The 15897-nt window shown below is 32.6% G+C and overlaps 3 protein-coding genes across 4 annotated transcripts; 2 read left to right on the top strand and 1 right to left on the bottom strand.

Annotated features, from left to right (window-relative positions):
* Positions 1 to 163: 163 nt before the first annotated feature.
* Alc (alicorn) lies at positions 164 to 2144 on the top strand. 2 transcript variants are annotated; one of them, XM_021334505.3, is made up of 5 exons: positions 164 to 603; positions 677 to 823; positions 968 to 1102; positions 1186 to 1284; positions 1367 to 2144. In XM_021334505.3, exons 1-5 carry the CDS (start codon positions 283 to 285, stop codon positions 1511 to 1513), a joined length of 849 nt encoding a protein of 282 aa, XP_021190180.1. In that variant the 5' UTR covers positions 164 to 282; the 3' UTR covers positions 1514 to 2144. The 2 variants fall into 2 exon arrangements, with proteins under 2 accessions (XP_021190180.1, XP_021190181.1); XM_021334506.3 differs by having other exon boundaries at positions 971 to 1102.
* LOC110376127 (UDP-galactose transporter senju) lies at positions 2140 to 8998 on the bottom strand. Its single transcript, XM_064037375.1, is given in 4 exon segments — positions 2140 to 4970; positions 5417 to 5566; positions 6534 to 6657; positions 8704 to 8998. Coding segments are annotated over 4 exon segments (1044 nt in total). The 5' UTR covers positions 8786 to 8998; the 3' UTR covers positions 2140 to 4282.
* Positions 8999 to 9279: 281 nt separating this feature from the next.
* Positions 9280 to 13939, top strand: LOC110376130 (TBC1 domain family member 23). Its single transcript, XM_021334507.3, has 2 exons — positions 9280 to 9638; positions 9821 to 13939. The coding sequence occupies exons 1-2, from the start codon at positions 9610 to 9612 to the stop codon at positions 11832 to 11834; spliced, it is 2043 nt and encodes a 680-aa protein (XP_021190182.2). The 5' UTR covers positions 9280 to 9609; the 3' UTR covers positions 11835 to 13939.
* Positions 13940 to 15897: the final 1958 nt, after the last annotated feature.

Consider the following 15897-nt stretch of genomic DNA (forward strand, 5'->3'; position numbering starts at 1 on the left):
CTCCTCAATCAAATTACGCTTACGAGAAAGAGATCAGAACACTTCAGTATTCGACACAACAACAAAACCACAATAATTAAATCGATTAAAACCAATTGCTATACGTTATCAATACTACCATCCATAAATAAGAAACCTCCATCGCTTCACTGCTCTATTTATATTAAATGACGTAAAATAATGTCAAATGTCAATTTATGGCAGTGACAGATTGTTGACCAAAGTCGCAAAAGATTTCCTGCATGTAAAAAAAGGTTTTTGGGGGAGTATTTTCATAAAACAATGGGAAACGCGGGGAGTAACCAACCCAAAGAATGGCACAGAGATGCTGTGACGAAGGCACCCGATGTCGGACCGTCATCGCCAGTTAAAGAAGGAGAAGCATTTACATTTGATAAAAAGGTTGACGATGATCGTAGTGGTCGAGATGACGAAAATAACATTGAAGATGGTGCACCCTATTATACCAAGGCTGTTCCTGAAAGTGATGTTGAATACAGTGGTCCACGCGAGAGGTCGAACACATTGACTGAAGGCAGTAAGATTATTGACGATGTCAAAGTTTTACCAACTGTATTTAAATGGGAAGGAGGAGGAAAACAAGTAAGTTAATATGTTTTGGTAGATATCTGCTTCTAAACGGCAAATACTTATAAACATTCTTGTTTATTTCCAGGTGTACATTAGTGGTACATTCACTGATTGGAAAACAATTCCTATGGTTAAGTCCCATGGAGACTTTGTTACGATAATTGATTTACCTGAAGGTGAACATCAATACAAGTATTTTGTTGATGGAGAATGGCGACATGATCCCACTGTGGTATGATTTATTTTCATAAACTCGTAATTCTATTGTCTAGTATACTATATCTAATAGACATAAGTGATTCATATCTACTGTATAATAACAGTACTTAATCAAAAATGTTCAAGTATATTAAGGCATACACTAATTTTGTTACAGCAGAAGGTAGTGGATAATGGAATGGGTAGTAAAAATAACTTGGTTACAGTGAAAATGTCAGATTTTGAGGTTTTCCAAGCACTTGCGAAGGATAGTGAAGGGATTCACAGCAGTGCCCAAACAGAATATTCTCAGGTTTGTAGCAAAATTGACTTGAAAATACTAAATTTCTTCTGAACTAAATCTATACTAAATATTTTTTTACATTTTCTTTTTAGGAAATACCACAGTCAAAACCATGGGAAAAAGTTTCAGGCCCACCTATTTTACCACCTCACCTTTTGCAAGTAATATTGAACAAAGATACTCCACTATCAGTAAGTACTTGTAACTTATGAAGAATATTTTATTATGCTGTATATAAATTCATATGCTGATATTCTAATTAATCTTTTCCAGTGTGAACCAACTTTGTTACCAGAACCAAATCATGTGATGTTGAATCACCTGTATGCATTGTCTATCAAAGACGGTGTTATGGTATTATCAGCGACACACAGATACAGGAAGAAGTATGTTACCACACTACTGTACAAGCCCATATAATTTTAAACTTGTGATCTGAGGTATCATATAATTCACAAGCCACATCATTTCAGTATTCAATTTACCATTGCATAATAACTATTCACCTGCCAGCAAAATTGCATTCTTAAATCTTCAAAGTACTTTTTACATACTAAGTTTAATGTTAACCAGCTAAATATTTGGCACTAAATGCTTCCAGTTGAAATAATGATGTAGATACAAATCTTGGTTTTGAATGGCAACCTTCAGAGTTTTAGTATTATGATTATTTTGTTATGTTTGTTAGTTAATACTGTTTGCGTGTTAGTAACTCAGAACTATGGCCTTAATGGGAAATAACAATAGTGTGGGACCCAGTTACTTTGATCAAGAAGTTTCAAATACATATTATGATGAATACAATGGTTACTTACTGTGTGTGTATATAAGATCAAGTCAAGAGTGTAGTTGTGATAGACAACAGTTTGACAAATCATTTATATAAATATTATTACATATTTCTAAGTGCAGCCAGATGTGATAATGTACTACTTGTTTTAAATTATTATTGACTTGTTGTGATTGTAACTATTAGTTAGGTATAAATTTAATGTGCTTTGCAAAGGTAATTATGTAAACATTAGTGTGTAAATAAAAGGTCTATATAAAATTTGTATTTTATTTCATTTGTAACTTCAAGCTTTTATTGCAGTTTGACAGTTTAAAATTACTATGTACATTACATACTTAACCTTAAGTTATTGTAGATTACTGTGATGCTGCTAATCTTGATAAAAAGAAGTGGCACAATAGATTTGATTTATTTAGGTACTTAATGAGTGGTGTAGAGCCTTAGAATACAATGAAAAACTTAATTATAGAAACCTTTCGAGTACATTAATCACCATTGACATAGAAGTTGAGATTTAAACTTAGCAGCTCTTTGGGTTTTTTTAGAAAAAGGTAGGTACATAAAACACTTTTGATTTCCATATAGTAGTACAGTTATCGGCACGGATATTGAGCCCTGACCTTCACCTGCGCAGAAGCGATTTACTGCCTTATTGCCTTATACGTACGGGTGCGCAAAGCGATCCTCACTCTTCCGCCGAGAGCCCAATATCCGTGCCGGTAACTGTACTTATTACAAAATGTTGGCAGCCGTAACCCTTAATTTAGCTAGAACTTAGTCGAGGTAATAGCTGACATTCTGTGACAAGGGGATTCTGATTGATGTATAAAATAATCGTAAGTTATTAGATGCTTCATATTTCAAATATAATAAAATAGTAATCTTAATGGTTTAAATGCAGATAAATAAACTAATAAGCAGTTCCAAAGAGTAACAATGCCCTTACATCAATGTCAATAAAAGTATCTAGGGACAATAATAGTACTAAGTAGGTGTGGAAAACTTGCTCGCTAAATTGAAGAACTGTATGTAACAGTATTACTTAGTATAATTCAGAATAGAGCCAAAGATGTCAAAGAGTATTTTATTGATTATACACATAGACAACGTGCATTTTAAGGTTCATCTTTGCCACTGTCTAGCAAATCATAAATCTATAATCATTACCTATGTAATCACATTCAATTTCAATAATTGTCACTTCAATGAGTATTGTAAAGCCATCAACTTAAATGTTTTTAAATCAATCTGTTTTGGATATGGCCATGATTATTCTGGCTTCTATGCGCAACTGGCTTTATGGTAAGCCGTAATTTAAAATTAACGGATGTGTCTTATCGCAAGAACATTCATGGTTTTTTGAATTTACATTTAGCATAGAATTTCTCTGAGAATTCTAATAACAAAAGTATCTGATACATACATTACATACATATTTGCACCTATTATGTCTAGTAGAACGTTTTGTATTACGAGATTCAATGTTATGGCTATCTAATGGTTAACAAAAATCTTTAAATCCCTTGGCTTTAAGCTTTTCTTAAACTTCTATTTATCTTTATTAACAAAATAAAACATTTTGCACCTTTATCATTAACAACATGTAAAATAAATTATACACTCAAATAAATTGAAATACTTATAAACTGCTTTGAGGCCAACCTATATTTATGGTATATAAAATGCGAAAAAAATTGCTGTACAGTATAATAAGAGTATACTTTGCATCGAGACTTAGTGATATGAAGGAAAGCGTCTTTATGAGCACGGCTAAGTATCATAGTTGCATTCCAGAATGAAAATAAGGATAACATTTGTTCAACCTTATAATTGTCTATCCATAAGGTGGATAATGGAATACATGAACAACAATAAGTATTTTGAAAGATATTTGGTAATGTTTGGTTTTTATGCATAGAATCTGGCTTACAGCCATAAATCTTAGTAGCCAGGTACTAATACTAACTTAATACTTTTAATGACCAAATAATGATCCACATTAAAATATGGCATCTAAACTGTGTGATGTTAATTTGCTGTTATAATGAATATAATCAACAATGATACACTCAAAAAAGTTACATAGTAACATCGAGCACAGAATGGGGAATGATGTACAGTTCTCACCAAAATTAATGGCGGTTCATCACTAACTTCCGAGCACAGAAAAGCACATGACGCCCAATGCCCTACAATATATTGCTGATACCCAAAAGGGTTTCTGTGTTGTTCCGAGTCGCATCTATATTTGGCAATTTCAGCTTATCGTCACCAGATTTTTGTTCCTTAAACTACAGCATACGCATACACGTATATTTTTATTAGTTATTATAATCATGAAAATTCATAAGAAATTATAATACAGAATGTCATTAGACTACCTACAATCTATCGATTCAGTTATTTGTTGTAACTTCTATAAGGGGTTCCTTATCTTTGCCATCAGCTAAATTCATGTTGACATTACTAACTGGATTTTTAAAATACATAGCGACAGCAATACTGACTAGACATATTGATATCACTGTGAAAGCAGTTATCACAATATTAAATAGTATATAGCAAACTACAGCCGTTATAACCAATTCCAAAGCGCTCGCGTATGTTTTTAAAATAGAGTTTAAGTTCTTTAAGAAGAAACTAGTAACTATACCTACCACAGCGCTATTTACTGTGATAAGTACTACAAAAGTATCAGCAAGTGAACCAAAATCATCGAATATCGTGCCTAATTCGCCTTTGAACATTAGAATGAAGAAATTGCAAATAACCGAATCCAAATACATAAATACATTTTGTAGGAACATGTCGACATTCGAGCCTTTAGTTTTTAACAAATATTCGTTATATGTACCGGCCAGACAGGAGCAGAAATTCTGGAAATTAATAGATACGAAATAAATGTTGAATAGCTGTGACCAGAGATCCGAGTCGCCTTTGGATTGTATTGAAGCTGCATCGAAGTTCTTGATCATACATCCCACGGTTAATATGCCTAGTGAGATCCATTGCATGAAAGCTAGCTTTCTCTTGAATAGGAACTGAAAAAGAAAACATTCATCATTATTAACAAGTCCTTAGTAACTTGCTGTTTCGTTCACAATGTCAAATTACGCGTAAAAAAGTTATTTTTGCCAAGGAGGATACTTTAAAATATTTTTGCTCGCGTCCGAGTGAACTACGGCCCAAAGCCTTATGAAAAGCCTAGTCAATCTCCAAGGCTAATTTCATCTCATTATTTATTTATTTTATTATAATCGGAAAACAGAGTAGGTATTAGCAGCTAACAAAAACAAATTACCTATGCAACTATTAACCAATTAGGTTCATGTTTTCGCATTTAGTTATTTATGAAGAGCATGCTTGAAAGAGATAAAGTAAAGAGAAAGGTAATAAGGATTATGTCTAGCGATTTTACCGTGAAAGTGTAAACAACAAACTCATTTCCGCATTTATAGTTGTTGTATTGCTATGCATGTATGATAATATATTTGTTACCAAGGTTAGCACAATTCTAGTCCTTTAAATACTAAACATACCTATAATACAGTTACCCGGAACATACGTGGGGTCTGACAAATTAATAATTGTTGTAGAAACAATACAACAATGATGGTATGAAGTACAGGAGTAGTAGTTTGTAGTTTATGGCGATGGCTCGGAATATATGCGGTTTATTGCTGAAATACATAGAAAAAAACATTAGAAATAAGAAGGTGCACAGATAGGTGAGATTTGAATATAAAATAACGATTTAGAGGAATCTTGTCTATCACTTCTGATGAGCATCGGTACCGTTTGAAACCATTTGTGAAAAAACGGCAAAAAAAAACTAAATAGGTAAGTTTCTGCAATAATAAATTACAATTCGTTATACTAAAACTATAATGGGAGAGTCAAAATGTCAAGGTGATATTATAATAATTCTGTAGCAAAAACAGGCTGTAAAAATAAATATATAGCTGAGATTTGCCAACTGGATAGGTGTCTTTGGAGTAATAATCCACAGTTGCATATAGTTTTCATACACTGGACACTGACATATAAACAACAAAGGGTTTATGCTTTTGTCGATAATAGCTGAAAATCAGACAGGCATTTTCCTGTAGGTTTCAGTTAAAAATCAAACTAATATTACAAAAGAGAAAATACGTGAGTGTGTGTATGCTTGTTTGGAACTTCTTGACTCGAAAAACGGCTGAACGGATTTTGATGAAACTTTGCTAGACACACTATATACATTTTCTTAAATATGTAACTGCCGACTAGATTTTTACGTCTAAAAGCTATCTATTGACATTGATCTCGACATAGCTAACCTTTGCAGAATAGATTTTTTGCTGATTTGCATTCTAGCTAAACAGGAAAGTGAATGCCTAAAAACATGATCTATTAATATTTTGAGAGGACCTATTACACATTAAGTCGCTATAGGTGTAAAAATAGACGAACAGGTTTTTTTAACGTATTTTATATAATATGGAATTTATTTAGCAAAAATTTTTATTTCTCGAGGTAGGTATAAATTTAATTGCGTAGAATCGTAACGAGTGGCGCGTAAGTAATTGGGTAAATACCATTGAAAATTAGGTAAGGTTAATTGGTAGTAACTTTTATTCCAATATGTATATAGCCATAGGTACTTACTCTCTTCTATAGGTGTAAAGAAATGCTGATGCACATAATTTGAGGAGTTCCGATAGGAAAACCACAAGTGTTGTGTTGTAGTCATATCCACCATTTTCTGTCTTTGATGCTGTTACAAACACACCTGGAAGCAAAGGGAAAAAGGTGTTCATACAAAATATTATCAACCAAGTAATTAGAATTAACTTACGATAACGTTAAGGTGGCAACAGTATGAATCACCTTTAGTTTTATGACATGCAGGCTTATCTCGTTTTGAAATTGATTTATGATTCAATTTGAAGTTTATACATATATTTGCTTTTCAAAAATACGAGAAATGTGAATTCCCTTGTTTTCATACAGGTTTATTCATTTAAAATTTTATGTTACACACAGTTTTTTTTTACATTTAGGAATCTAACATATTTAGGAGATTTTGTTGGGTAGCAGAATGAAAATGCTAGTGTGGGCACATGTATGGTTCCATCAGTAAGCAAATCTTAACTGGAAAATTGAACATGTGGCATAGTCCATTGTTGAAGTATTAAACTCAAAACATTTACTATCACGCTTGATTGTTGTGCCTTTGATGCAAGTGTACATAATAGGTAAGACTGCCTATTGTTTTAAGAGCTGAGTAAATACAAGATACCCTTGAGAGTAAAAGTATTAGGTATTTATTCATATAAGTATCATTCATTTATAAAAAAATCAACAAATTTCTTAGCATATCAAATTGCCTAAAAACCGAATGTAGAAATAAAATAACTAGATGGTTACTTAGTCTAAACTATTTACAAACTGAAAAAGTCCGTGAGGTGTTAACATAAAACTGAGTTTCATAGGCTGTTTACACCTGTTCAAACACCCACACCACAGATTCACACATATACAACCAAACACACACACACACAATCACACACATATACACCCAAACACACTTATGTGTACGCACTAACTTGAGTTTGCACATGTGTTCTTGTGTCCACACAAAATAGTATTTCTAAACCACATTGACAATATTGTGAACCTATTATTACTCATGTAATGGGGGACCTGAAGTTCTAAGATATCGGATTCAGCTTAGTTTAGATTCCAGATCTCTTACAAGTAAGGAACTGTATCTCCCAAATTGTTGTCAACTGATCATTTGTAATTTAGTATGTAATATGTGGAGATAAATAAATCATCTTTATTATCCTAATTGCTTGCTACGATTGAATGAATCATCTGATAGAAATTCAAATCACATTTATCTATTATAAGTAATATTATGTAGATAACTTGAATTATAAAATATTTGTGGATTCCGTTCCAGGTCAAGCAAGTACCAATACAACTTTTCTGAGTTTATGTGTACTTTTTAAGTATATCTTGGCCACTAGTAGCTGATTTAAGGTGAAGAAAAGCATCTTGAGGAAACCTGCACCATAAAGTCTGATAGCACCAACCCGCATTGTGCAAGCCTGGCCTCTGCCTAGTATCTAATAATGCTGATGATGATGAGAGAGAGAGAAGGCTTCAAAAACATATTTAACTCATTCAAAAGTTTGTTTCACTATCAAAATCAATGTTGGGGATTAATTGGTTTTCAAGTTTATATCCAAACTGTAATGAACAATGTTATGGAACAAATCAATTGCTTCTTATCAACAGTTACAGCAATTCAGAATTGTAGAATTTTGTTATCTACATAGCAGTTCATTTTCCTGCTATAGTTTATTGCACTGCATATCCATACATTATAATTATAAAATTATAATATGGTAACAGTAGACATGATTTGAAATTGAACAATATAATTTATCTACTTTCCTACATTATTTTTATTAACAATATCTGCACTTTAAAATAATTAGTGGAGCAACTTCAGCTTGGAATGCTCAAGCAAACATCGGACACAAGGAGTTTATCCTCAGCTGCATAAAATATGACTTCAGATTTTCATTTTCAGACAGATTTTATTAGTATTACATTTTCTTCAGAATAAAGAGTTTTAGATTTTGTTTGATGAAGATTTCGTTTCATTATTGTTGTTTTAACAAAGTTAGAGAAACAAATAACAGTACGTAAGATAGTAATTAACGTTTGATAGTATTTATGTTACATTTTTTGTATAATAAGGTCTAAAGTTAACAAGTAGGTAAAAACCTATTATACGAAAATGAAAATTGTTATAATTTCTTACCTTGGAACACGAAGAGAATTATATAAAGGGCGAAAATAATAAATGCCTCTTTATTGGGAAACAAATTAGAACATTGTTGCATTTTCTATTCGAAATTCTGTAGACTTATGAGTGAATTTGGAGCGCTATTACGAGCTCATTTAACATGAACACCGAAAGCAGTAACGTTCATTAAAAATCCATTAAATCTTCTTATCCACCCGGTGTAATTCAATATTTATTGGCATCGCACATTCGGTTCCCAATCAACCACAATAATTTGCGTGCCTTGCAGTTGCACAAATAAAATAAATATTCATTAAGTCAGTGTCAGGTGTCAGTTCAATGTCATGTCAAACTATGCGACCATAGAGTATAAAATGGCTGTAATAAATATAAAAATGGTAAGTGGTTTGAAAATGAACTTATTTTATCAAATTAAACCTGCCACAGACATTTACTGTGCCACAATTTAGCTTCTCGAGGTTTCTGAGAGGTTTTTTAAGTGATAAACATACTCTCATCATATTCCTCTTCATCTTCATTCCTCTCTCTTACCTTAACTATGCCTTAACTCTCCATAGAACGAGAACTCTATTTTTTGACGTATTGACGTTTCGTGTTCCGTTCCTTCGAGCTCGATTTGTTGTTTGATTAATTTACTGGAAAAATGATCACTTCGACATTAGTTTAGAGTTCAAATTGCCATTGATTTTTATTCCGTAACTATTGCTGGAAAAGACAGAAGTGTTGACTAGAAATTATCAGATCTTTTCACAGTCTGAATTTTCCTTGTGATTCATGAAGCAGTAATGCATTTTCATGTAATAGTGTTAGAACTGATACTTGAAGTGTAAAATAAAATTGTTTGACAAAGAGTGAGAAGCAAACAGTGCGATAAAATTCTGAGTTCGAATAGCTATTGCGATGGCTGGAGACGAAGACGACAGTACATGGTAAATATTATGTTATTTTGGGCATTTGCTTTACTCACCGAGTTTTCATCCACGTAAACAAACAGTGCATTAAACTGACTTTTGTATTCAGTGTCCCTATTTGTAATTTAGTGAAGTTGTCATACTACAGAAAGTATCAATCGTGAGTAGTGATACATAAACATTGACCTATTTATTTTCAGGCTGATAGAGTTGGAGTCTGCCCTCCTCGATGGTTGCTCAGCACAAGAAATAAATGTTCTGACCAAAGGCAAGAAGATCCCAGAAAGCTTACGGCCTGATGTCTGGCTTCTCTGTCTGAGATGCCAAGATGCAGGCAATCAGCTGCTTTCATTTGATGAAATATTTGATCTAAGTAATCAAAATGAACTCCGTGACGATGTGAAGAAGTTCGTGAAACGACTTGGAAATGATGACGATGACAAATTGTCAGTTATTTCTGACATTGAATCGATTATAACTTTCTACTGCAAGTCCAAATCTATTAACTACTCTTCAAATAATGGTTGGATTGAAATTTTACTACCATTACTGAGTTTGAAGTTACCAAGGTCTGATACATACAACTTGTTTGAAAAAGTATTACAACTGTACATTCCGCAGGGCTGTGTTAAAAATGGTGTGCCATTTCACATATTGAGATTGATTCTGCAATATCATGATCCAGAACTGTGTTCCTTTTTAGACACAAAACGAATAACTCCAGAGCAATATTGTCTGTCATGGTTAAGATCTCTATTTTCTGGTACATGTAGCTTGGAGGTGGTGTTATTTATGTGGGATTTATATTTCCAAAGGTCTGATCCTTTCTTCATATTTTTCCTTTGCTTGATTATGGTCATCAATGCCAGGGAACAGTTATTGCAAATGAAGAATGAAGATAAAGATGCTATTATTCAAACTTTAATTCAAATGCCTTCTGATCTTGAAGCTAATGATGTGTCTGACTTTTGTTCACTTGCCCATTATTATTCACTTAAGACTCCGCTATCATTCCGTGAAGATGTTTTGGAAGTCTTGTTTTCTGAGACTGGAGTTGAAATTAATTCAAAACTGTATTCTCAAGCCCTATGTCTTCCTGTAGCTGTACATGAATTGATTGAAAGTGCTACATTAGATTCTGGAAACGGCAATGATAGTGTGAAGTTCTTTTTGGTTGATTGTCGCCCTGCTGAGCAATATAATGCTGGTCATCTGTCAACAGCATTTCACCTTGACTGTAATTTGATGTTACAAGAGCCCTCAGCATTCAACACAGCAGTTCAAGGTTTGTTGAATGCTCAGAGGCAAGCTCTGGCTGCTGGATCCTTGGCCGCTGGAGAACACCTCTGCTTTGTTGGCTCTGGTAGAACTGAGGAAGACAGTTATGCTCACATGGTGGTAGCATCCTTCTTAAAAAGAAATACCAAACATGTTTCTATGCTAGAAGGAGGTTTTGTTGCAATCCATGACTACTTTGGTCCACATATGACTGATTGCTTGGAGGAGCACAACCCATCTACTTGTTTAGTCTGTGCACCTAATAATAACAATGATGGTGCAGATATACACCAAAGTAAGGTGAGAGATAATATACCAGCAAAACAGTTATTTAGCAAGTTGTCATCTGCAATGAAAGCCAAGAGCCAAGAAGTGAGAGGTAAGTTAATTGAATATATTGTGAATCCAAATTCCACATATAACAGTGGGGAGTGGCATGTGTCTGCTGGAGACAGAAAGGAACAAAGATATAGAAATGTCCCTCCAGTGTTTAGCATCAATGACGAAGACGACGATTCAAGGTCAGACAGTCTAAGACGAGACTACACTGATTCAGATTCTTTAGAAGAGATAGTTGAGTTGCAATCCTTCCTGAAGGAGCATAATGTCGTTGACAATTTCCCCTGTCAGGAAGTTCTGCTTAATGGCTACATGCATGATTCTTACTTAGTAGTTACTGAAACACATTTGATTGTTTTGCGTGACATTCCGAACAAGCGAGGTGCTGCGAAAGTTATGTCTAGAAGACCTTTGTCCACTATTGTTAAAATCACTGCTAAAAAGAGGCACCCTGAATTAATTACTTTCAAGTATGGTATACCAGATGGGGACAATCTCTTGATAAAAGACATGGACCGCTTCCTTATTCCAAATGCTTCCATCGCCACGAAAGTAGTTTCTAATCAAATAGTTCAACAGTTGGATAGCAAAGCTTAACTAATAAATAACTAACTCCAAGCGAATTCTTAATTAAATAAAAATATATGCAGAACATAGAAGTTAATAAAAATATGCAATTTCTAGAACAATAAAGTTATTCGCTATTATTTAATAATACTGGCTGCTGCTGTGCTGTGTAGAGCAATTGTGGCTAAAACCTTGAATTTGTAGTTCATTGTGTTTTACCTTAAACTACATAATTTATAGGTACTTGTACCTATTACTTATACTAAACGTTTGTAAGTATCTACTACAACTAGCGTTAAAAAATACTAATTGGAATTGTATCGTCCGTCATAGAACGATGAACAAGACGAAGTCAATTGATACCTACACATTTTTTTTTCAATCTCCAAAAATCGATAAATTGAGTGATTTACGGCCTGAACTTTTTGACCCATATTTCGCAAATCATTTTATAAAAACCTTGCGATACTTTCTGGTTAAATGGTTTTTTTTTATTTCGTTAATATTCTTATTATTTTTTGTTAAGGAATATAAACTTCATCAGTCACTAAAAATAAATTGTATCGCCATACCCCGACTAAGCTTCTTTATTTCGTCAATTGATCAGATTAGCTTATGTTGATGTATAATGCAGCTATGTAGCCAACAGTTTAATACCTAATGAAATGTAGGTATTTAATGAAATACTTTTCACCTGTAATAATTATCTATAACGTGCTAGCTACAGCATTCATAACTGCTTTAATATTGTCTTCCTTCAATTCAATCACATCGTTTAGATAAAAAGTTTAACTAAGTAAAAAGCAATAAGTGTTTTTCTTAAAGGTCTTCGATATCTTTCCACAAAACTAAATGACGACCTATGTGTCTAATATTATAAATATTAACTTTTTGCACATCCAGGATAAACCTCGATTGATTCGTTAACGAACATAATGCCTTTTGTCAATTATGTTACCGTCGTTTTCCTAGAATTGCCTATTTTTAGTTTTATATATTTAAGTATATGAAAATGTGATAAATAGATTAGTATATGTATAAACAAACACAGACGTTAAACTATTGACTAATTATTTAAAAATATGTGCAACAGATTCTAAGCTGAACGGTACCTAACATAGCAAATAATTACTTTGAAGGCTAATATGTACCTAATCACGATACCTTTATAGTTTATACTAAGCGGATAATCTTTACATTTCCTCGCGTCTAATTAATAGGTGTCACTAACACACATTTTATACTCGTGTCTTGGGTCTTTGCTAAGTTCTTCCAAAAACGATGTAACGGTTTAAATAGAACAATGAAAATTATCGTAATTTTCTTCTTTTCCTATCACCTTGATGAAGTATCCTCTGATATGATAAAGTACCAGGCCATCACTGTCATCCACTTTCCTAAATAATTTGAAGTCGACGCAGCATGGTTCTGCCTTTCTATATATAGATCTCTATTACAAAGACAGTGTGACAAAGTTTGCGTTGCAAAAATACCTGAAGATTAACTACTATTACTAGTATCATAGTTATGTACGATAAAATATTCTTCTAAGTCATTATTTCATTATCTTTGTCGATAGCATTCGTCTATTATAATTAGAATTGTGAAGAGTTGGCAAGCCACTAAAGGGATAGGTTTTGTCAAGAGAAGGATGCTGCTCGTAAACATTTTTATAATGGAGAAAGAACGCATAGTCTTAATAACTAAGAATATTAAATTAATAGAAGTATTTTTTTTATTATGCACTTAAATAATATTTCGTCACGTTTAAGTACCCGTACTTAAATGCAAAACTTGCACTTATGTAGTCTTAGATTTTGTAAAAAAATTGTTAATCAGTCGCAAAATAGTTTTGCTAAGCAAAACACAGTCAAAAAGAGTAACAACACTTTGGATATAGTAAAAAAACAGCTATCTACTTTTTCTGTTGCAAAGTTGCAAGGCAAAACTGTTGACGGCGACTGGGATAAGTGTAGGTTGAAAAATATAAAATCATGTAGGTATTCCTAATAACAGGCGATAATCACCATGTAATTCTGTGTTATAGATGTTCTATTTTATCTAATGTTTAAACTATTCTTAAATTATTTGTATATTTAGTTGTTATTTAAATAAAGAGGTATATTACAAGACTACGTTTTCCATTTTCATTCATATTTGCCTTCACCGAACCTTCTTGGAGATAACTGACGTATTATCATGACTCTGGACTTTTTTGCGAGTCGAACTGATATTGAAAAGTTACATCCTGACTATTTATTCCCTCTGTGTGTTGGTGAATTTTTGTGTGAAACCTCCGGGGCATACCTATATATATCACTTTGTTTGAGGTGTGTAATAGACCGATGCCCTCATATTTTCCCTTCAACATTGAAACTTTCATACTTTGCATTGTATCCCCTTCGATCTATATCTCACCTACGTAGTTTCTTCTATTTTGTGGGCATATAAAGGGACTGCAGGAATGAAAAAAAGTCGGTCTTTACTTTCATAAGTACTTTATTGTTTAGCCTTATTATGTGGGGTACTTTTTACGTTTAATGTAGAGATATTACAAAAAATATATTGAAAATAAGTCAAAAGAAAACCTCAAGTTCTTAGCAGTCAAAGACAAAATTTTTAGCACTTGCATTTACTTAAAAAATCCATCAACTCAAGATACGAATGCCTGTGACTGCAGTAAGATATGGTATCTTACAAGAAAAGTTCTTGCCGTGGTAGACCGTTATACTTCTGTCAATGTGTACTGAAAACTTGCTTTGTAACGAGTAATAACGAACATATAGAAAAAAAGTATAAGTACATAAACTCGGGAAAACTTAACAATAGATGCTTTATCCAACATATTATACATTGTTTCTGATTATAAAATCTTAACATTGTTATGTAACAATTATTAATATTTATTAACATAAATACAAAGGAGTAAAATACAATCATTAACATACAGTTATATAAGTCGCTGATTGAAATCTGTGGAAACAAATGGAGTACTTAGTATTAACAATTTATTTAAGTATTCAGCTCTTTAATAATTGGACAGCTTAATTTTTAATTCATAATCTGATTCTTTAATTCATAATATATACAGCATTTTTAAATTGTAGATATAAGTAGATATCTATAGAAGACATAAGATTTTTGTAAATAGGTACGCTTATCCGGCAAATCTTATCATTATTAGTTATTATAAAATAGGAAAGACCGCTAATTGATATGTTTCGTTTTACTATAATTGGTACATAGATAAAAGATTTTGGTTTTTGTGGATTTTGTTAGACAGGCAAGAATTTGGTTAGTGTACATTAGTGTTTCGTTGATGACGATCACAAGTTTATTGCTTGCAGTACATTCAAATCCATAAATAGTGAGTGACACACTTTACGATGTTACTGTCCTGATAAGGATTATCAAGTGTTGAAAACAAATATTTCTGGATCTGATAGTACGATGTGCTAGGTCAGTTAAATACTTTTTTGTGTAGGTATATTGTTATTACCCGAATTCATTTTGGTAGACATGTTTATCCTGTTATTACCCTACCTATATATTTTTATTATTTCATGGAATAGTCCATAGCATGTCGCTAGTGTAAAAACGAATATTTACAGTAATTAAAATTATATAAATATTATCATATCTATTTACATTAAAAACTTATTGAACTTGTAATTTTATTCCTAACTAACTACAGGCAGCATGTTTAGCAAAACTTAAGTAATACCTAAAAGATCAATCAGTAAGGGTCCTATGAGAAAATAGAAGCGAACAAGGAATAGCTACTTGGTCAAAGAATAATTTGTTAATTCATTTAAAAAACGTAAGATGATCTTCGATAAGTATGTATATGCCAAATGTACTCAATTTTTTCTTGCACGTAAATTTGGTTTAAATTAACTAAACTTAAAAAAAATACAACTCTGAAACCGTCTCGCTCTTTGTATTAAGTTCTTCATTTTAATAAGTTCTTACGCATTAATATTACAGGTATCTATCTAATGATATGTTCTGGTTAGGTAAGTAGGTAGTACATACCTCTTATTTACAACTAAGAAATACTTATAAGATAATTGTTTTAGTAAGTAGTTCTAAC

The sequence above is a fragment of the Helicoverpa armigera genome, chromosome 13, assembly GCF_030705265.1.
Source record: "Helicoverpa armigera isolate CAAS_96S chromosome 13, ASM3070526v1, whole genome shotgun sequence".
Taxonomy (NCBI): Eukaryota; Metazoa; Arthropoda; class Insecta; order Lepidoptera; family Noctuidae; genus Helicoverpa; species Helicoverpa armigera.

What these genes read in the sequence shown, in the direction of transcription:
- Alc (XM_021334505.3), top strand. Translation starts at nt 283, where the DNA reads ATGGGAAACGCGGGGAGTAACCAACCCAAAGAATGGCACAGAGATGCT. An exon ending in GGCGACATGATCCCACTGTG is followed by an intron (nt 824 to 967) that starts GTATGATTTATT and finishes ATTTTGTTACAG; the next exon opens with CAGAAGGTAGTGGATAATGG. An exon ending in CCCAAACAGAATATTCTCAG is followed by an intron (nt 1,103 to 1,185) that starts GTTTGTAGCAAA and finishes TTTTCTTTTTAG; the next exon opens with GAAATACCACAGTCAAAACC.
- LOC110376130 (XM_021334507.3), top strand. Translation starts at nt 9,610, where the DNA reads ATGGCTGGAGACGAAGACGACAGTACATG. An exon ending in GACGAAGACGACAGTACATG is followed by an intron (nt 9,639 to 9,820) that starts GTAAATATTATG and finishes ATTTATTTTCAG; the next exon opens with GCTGATAGAGTTGGAGTCTG.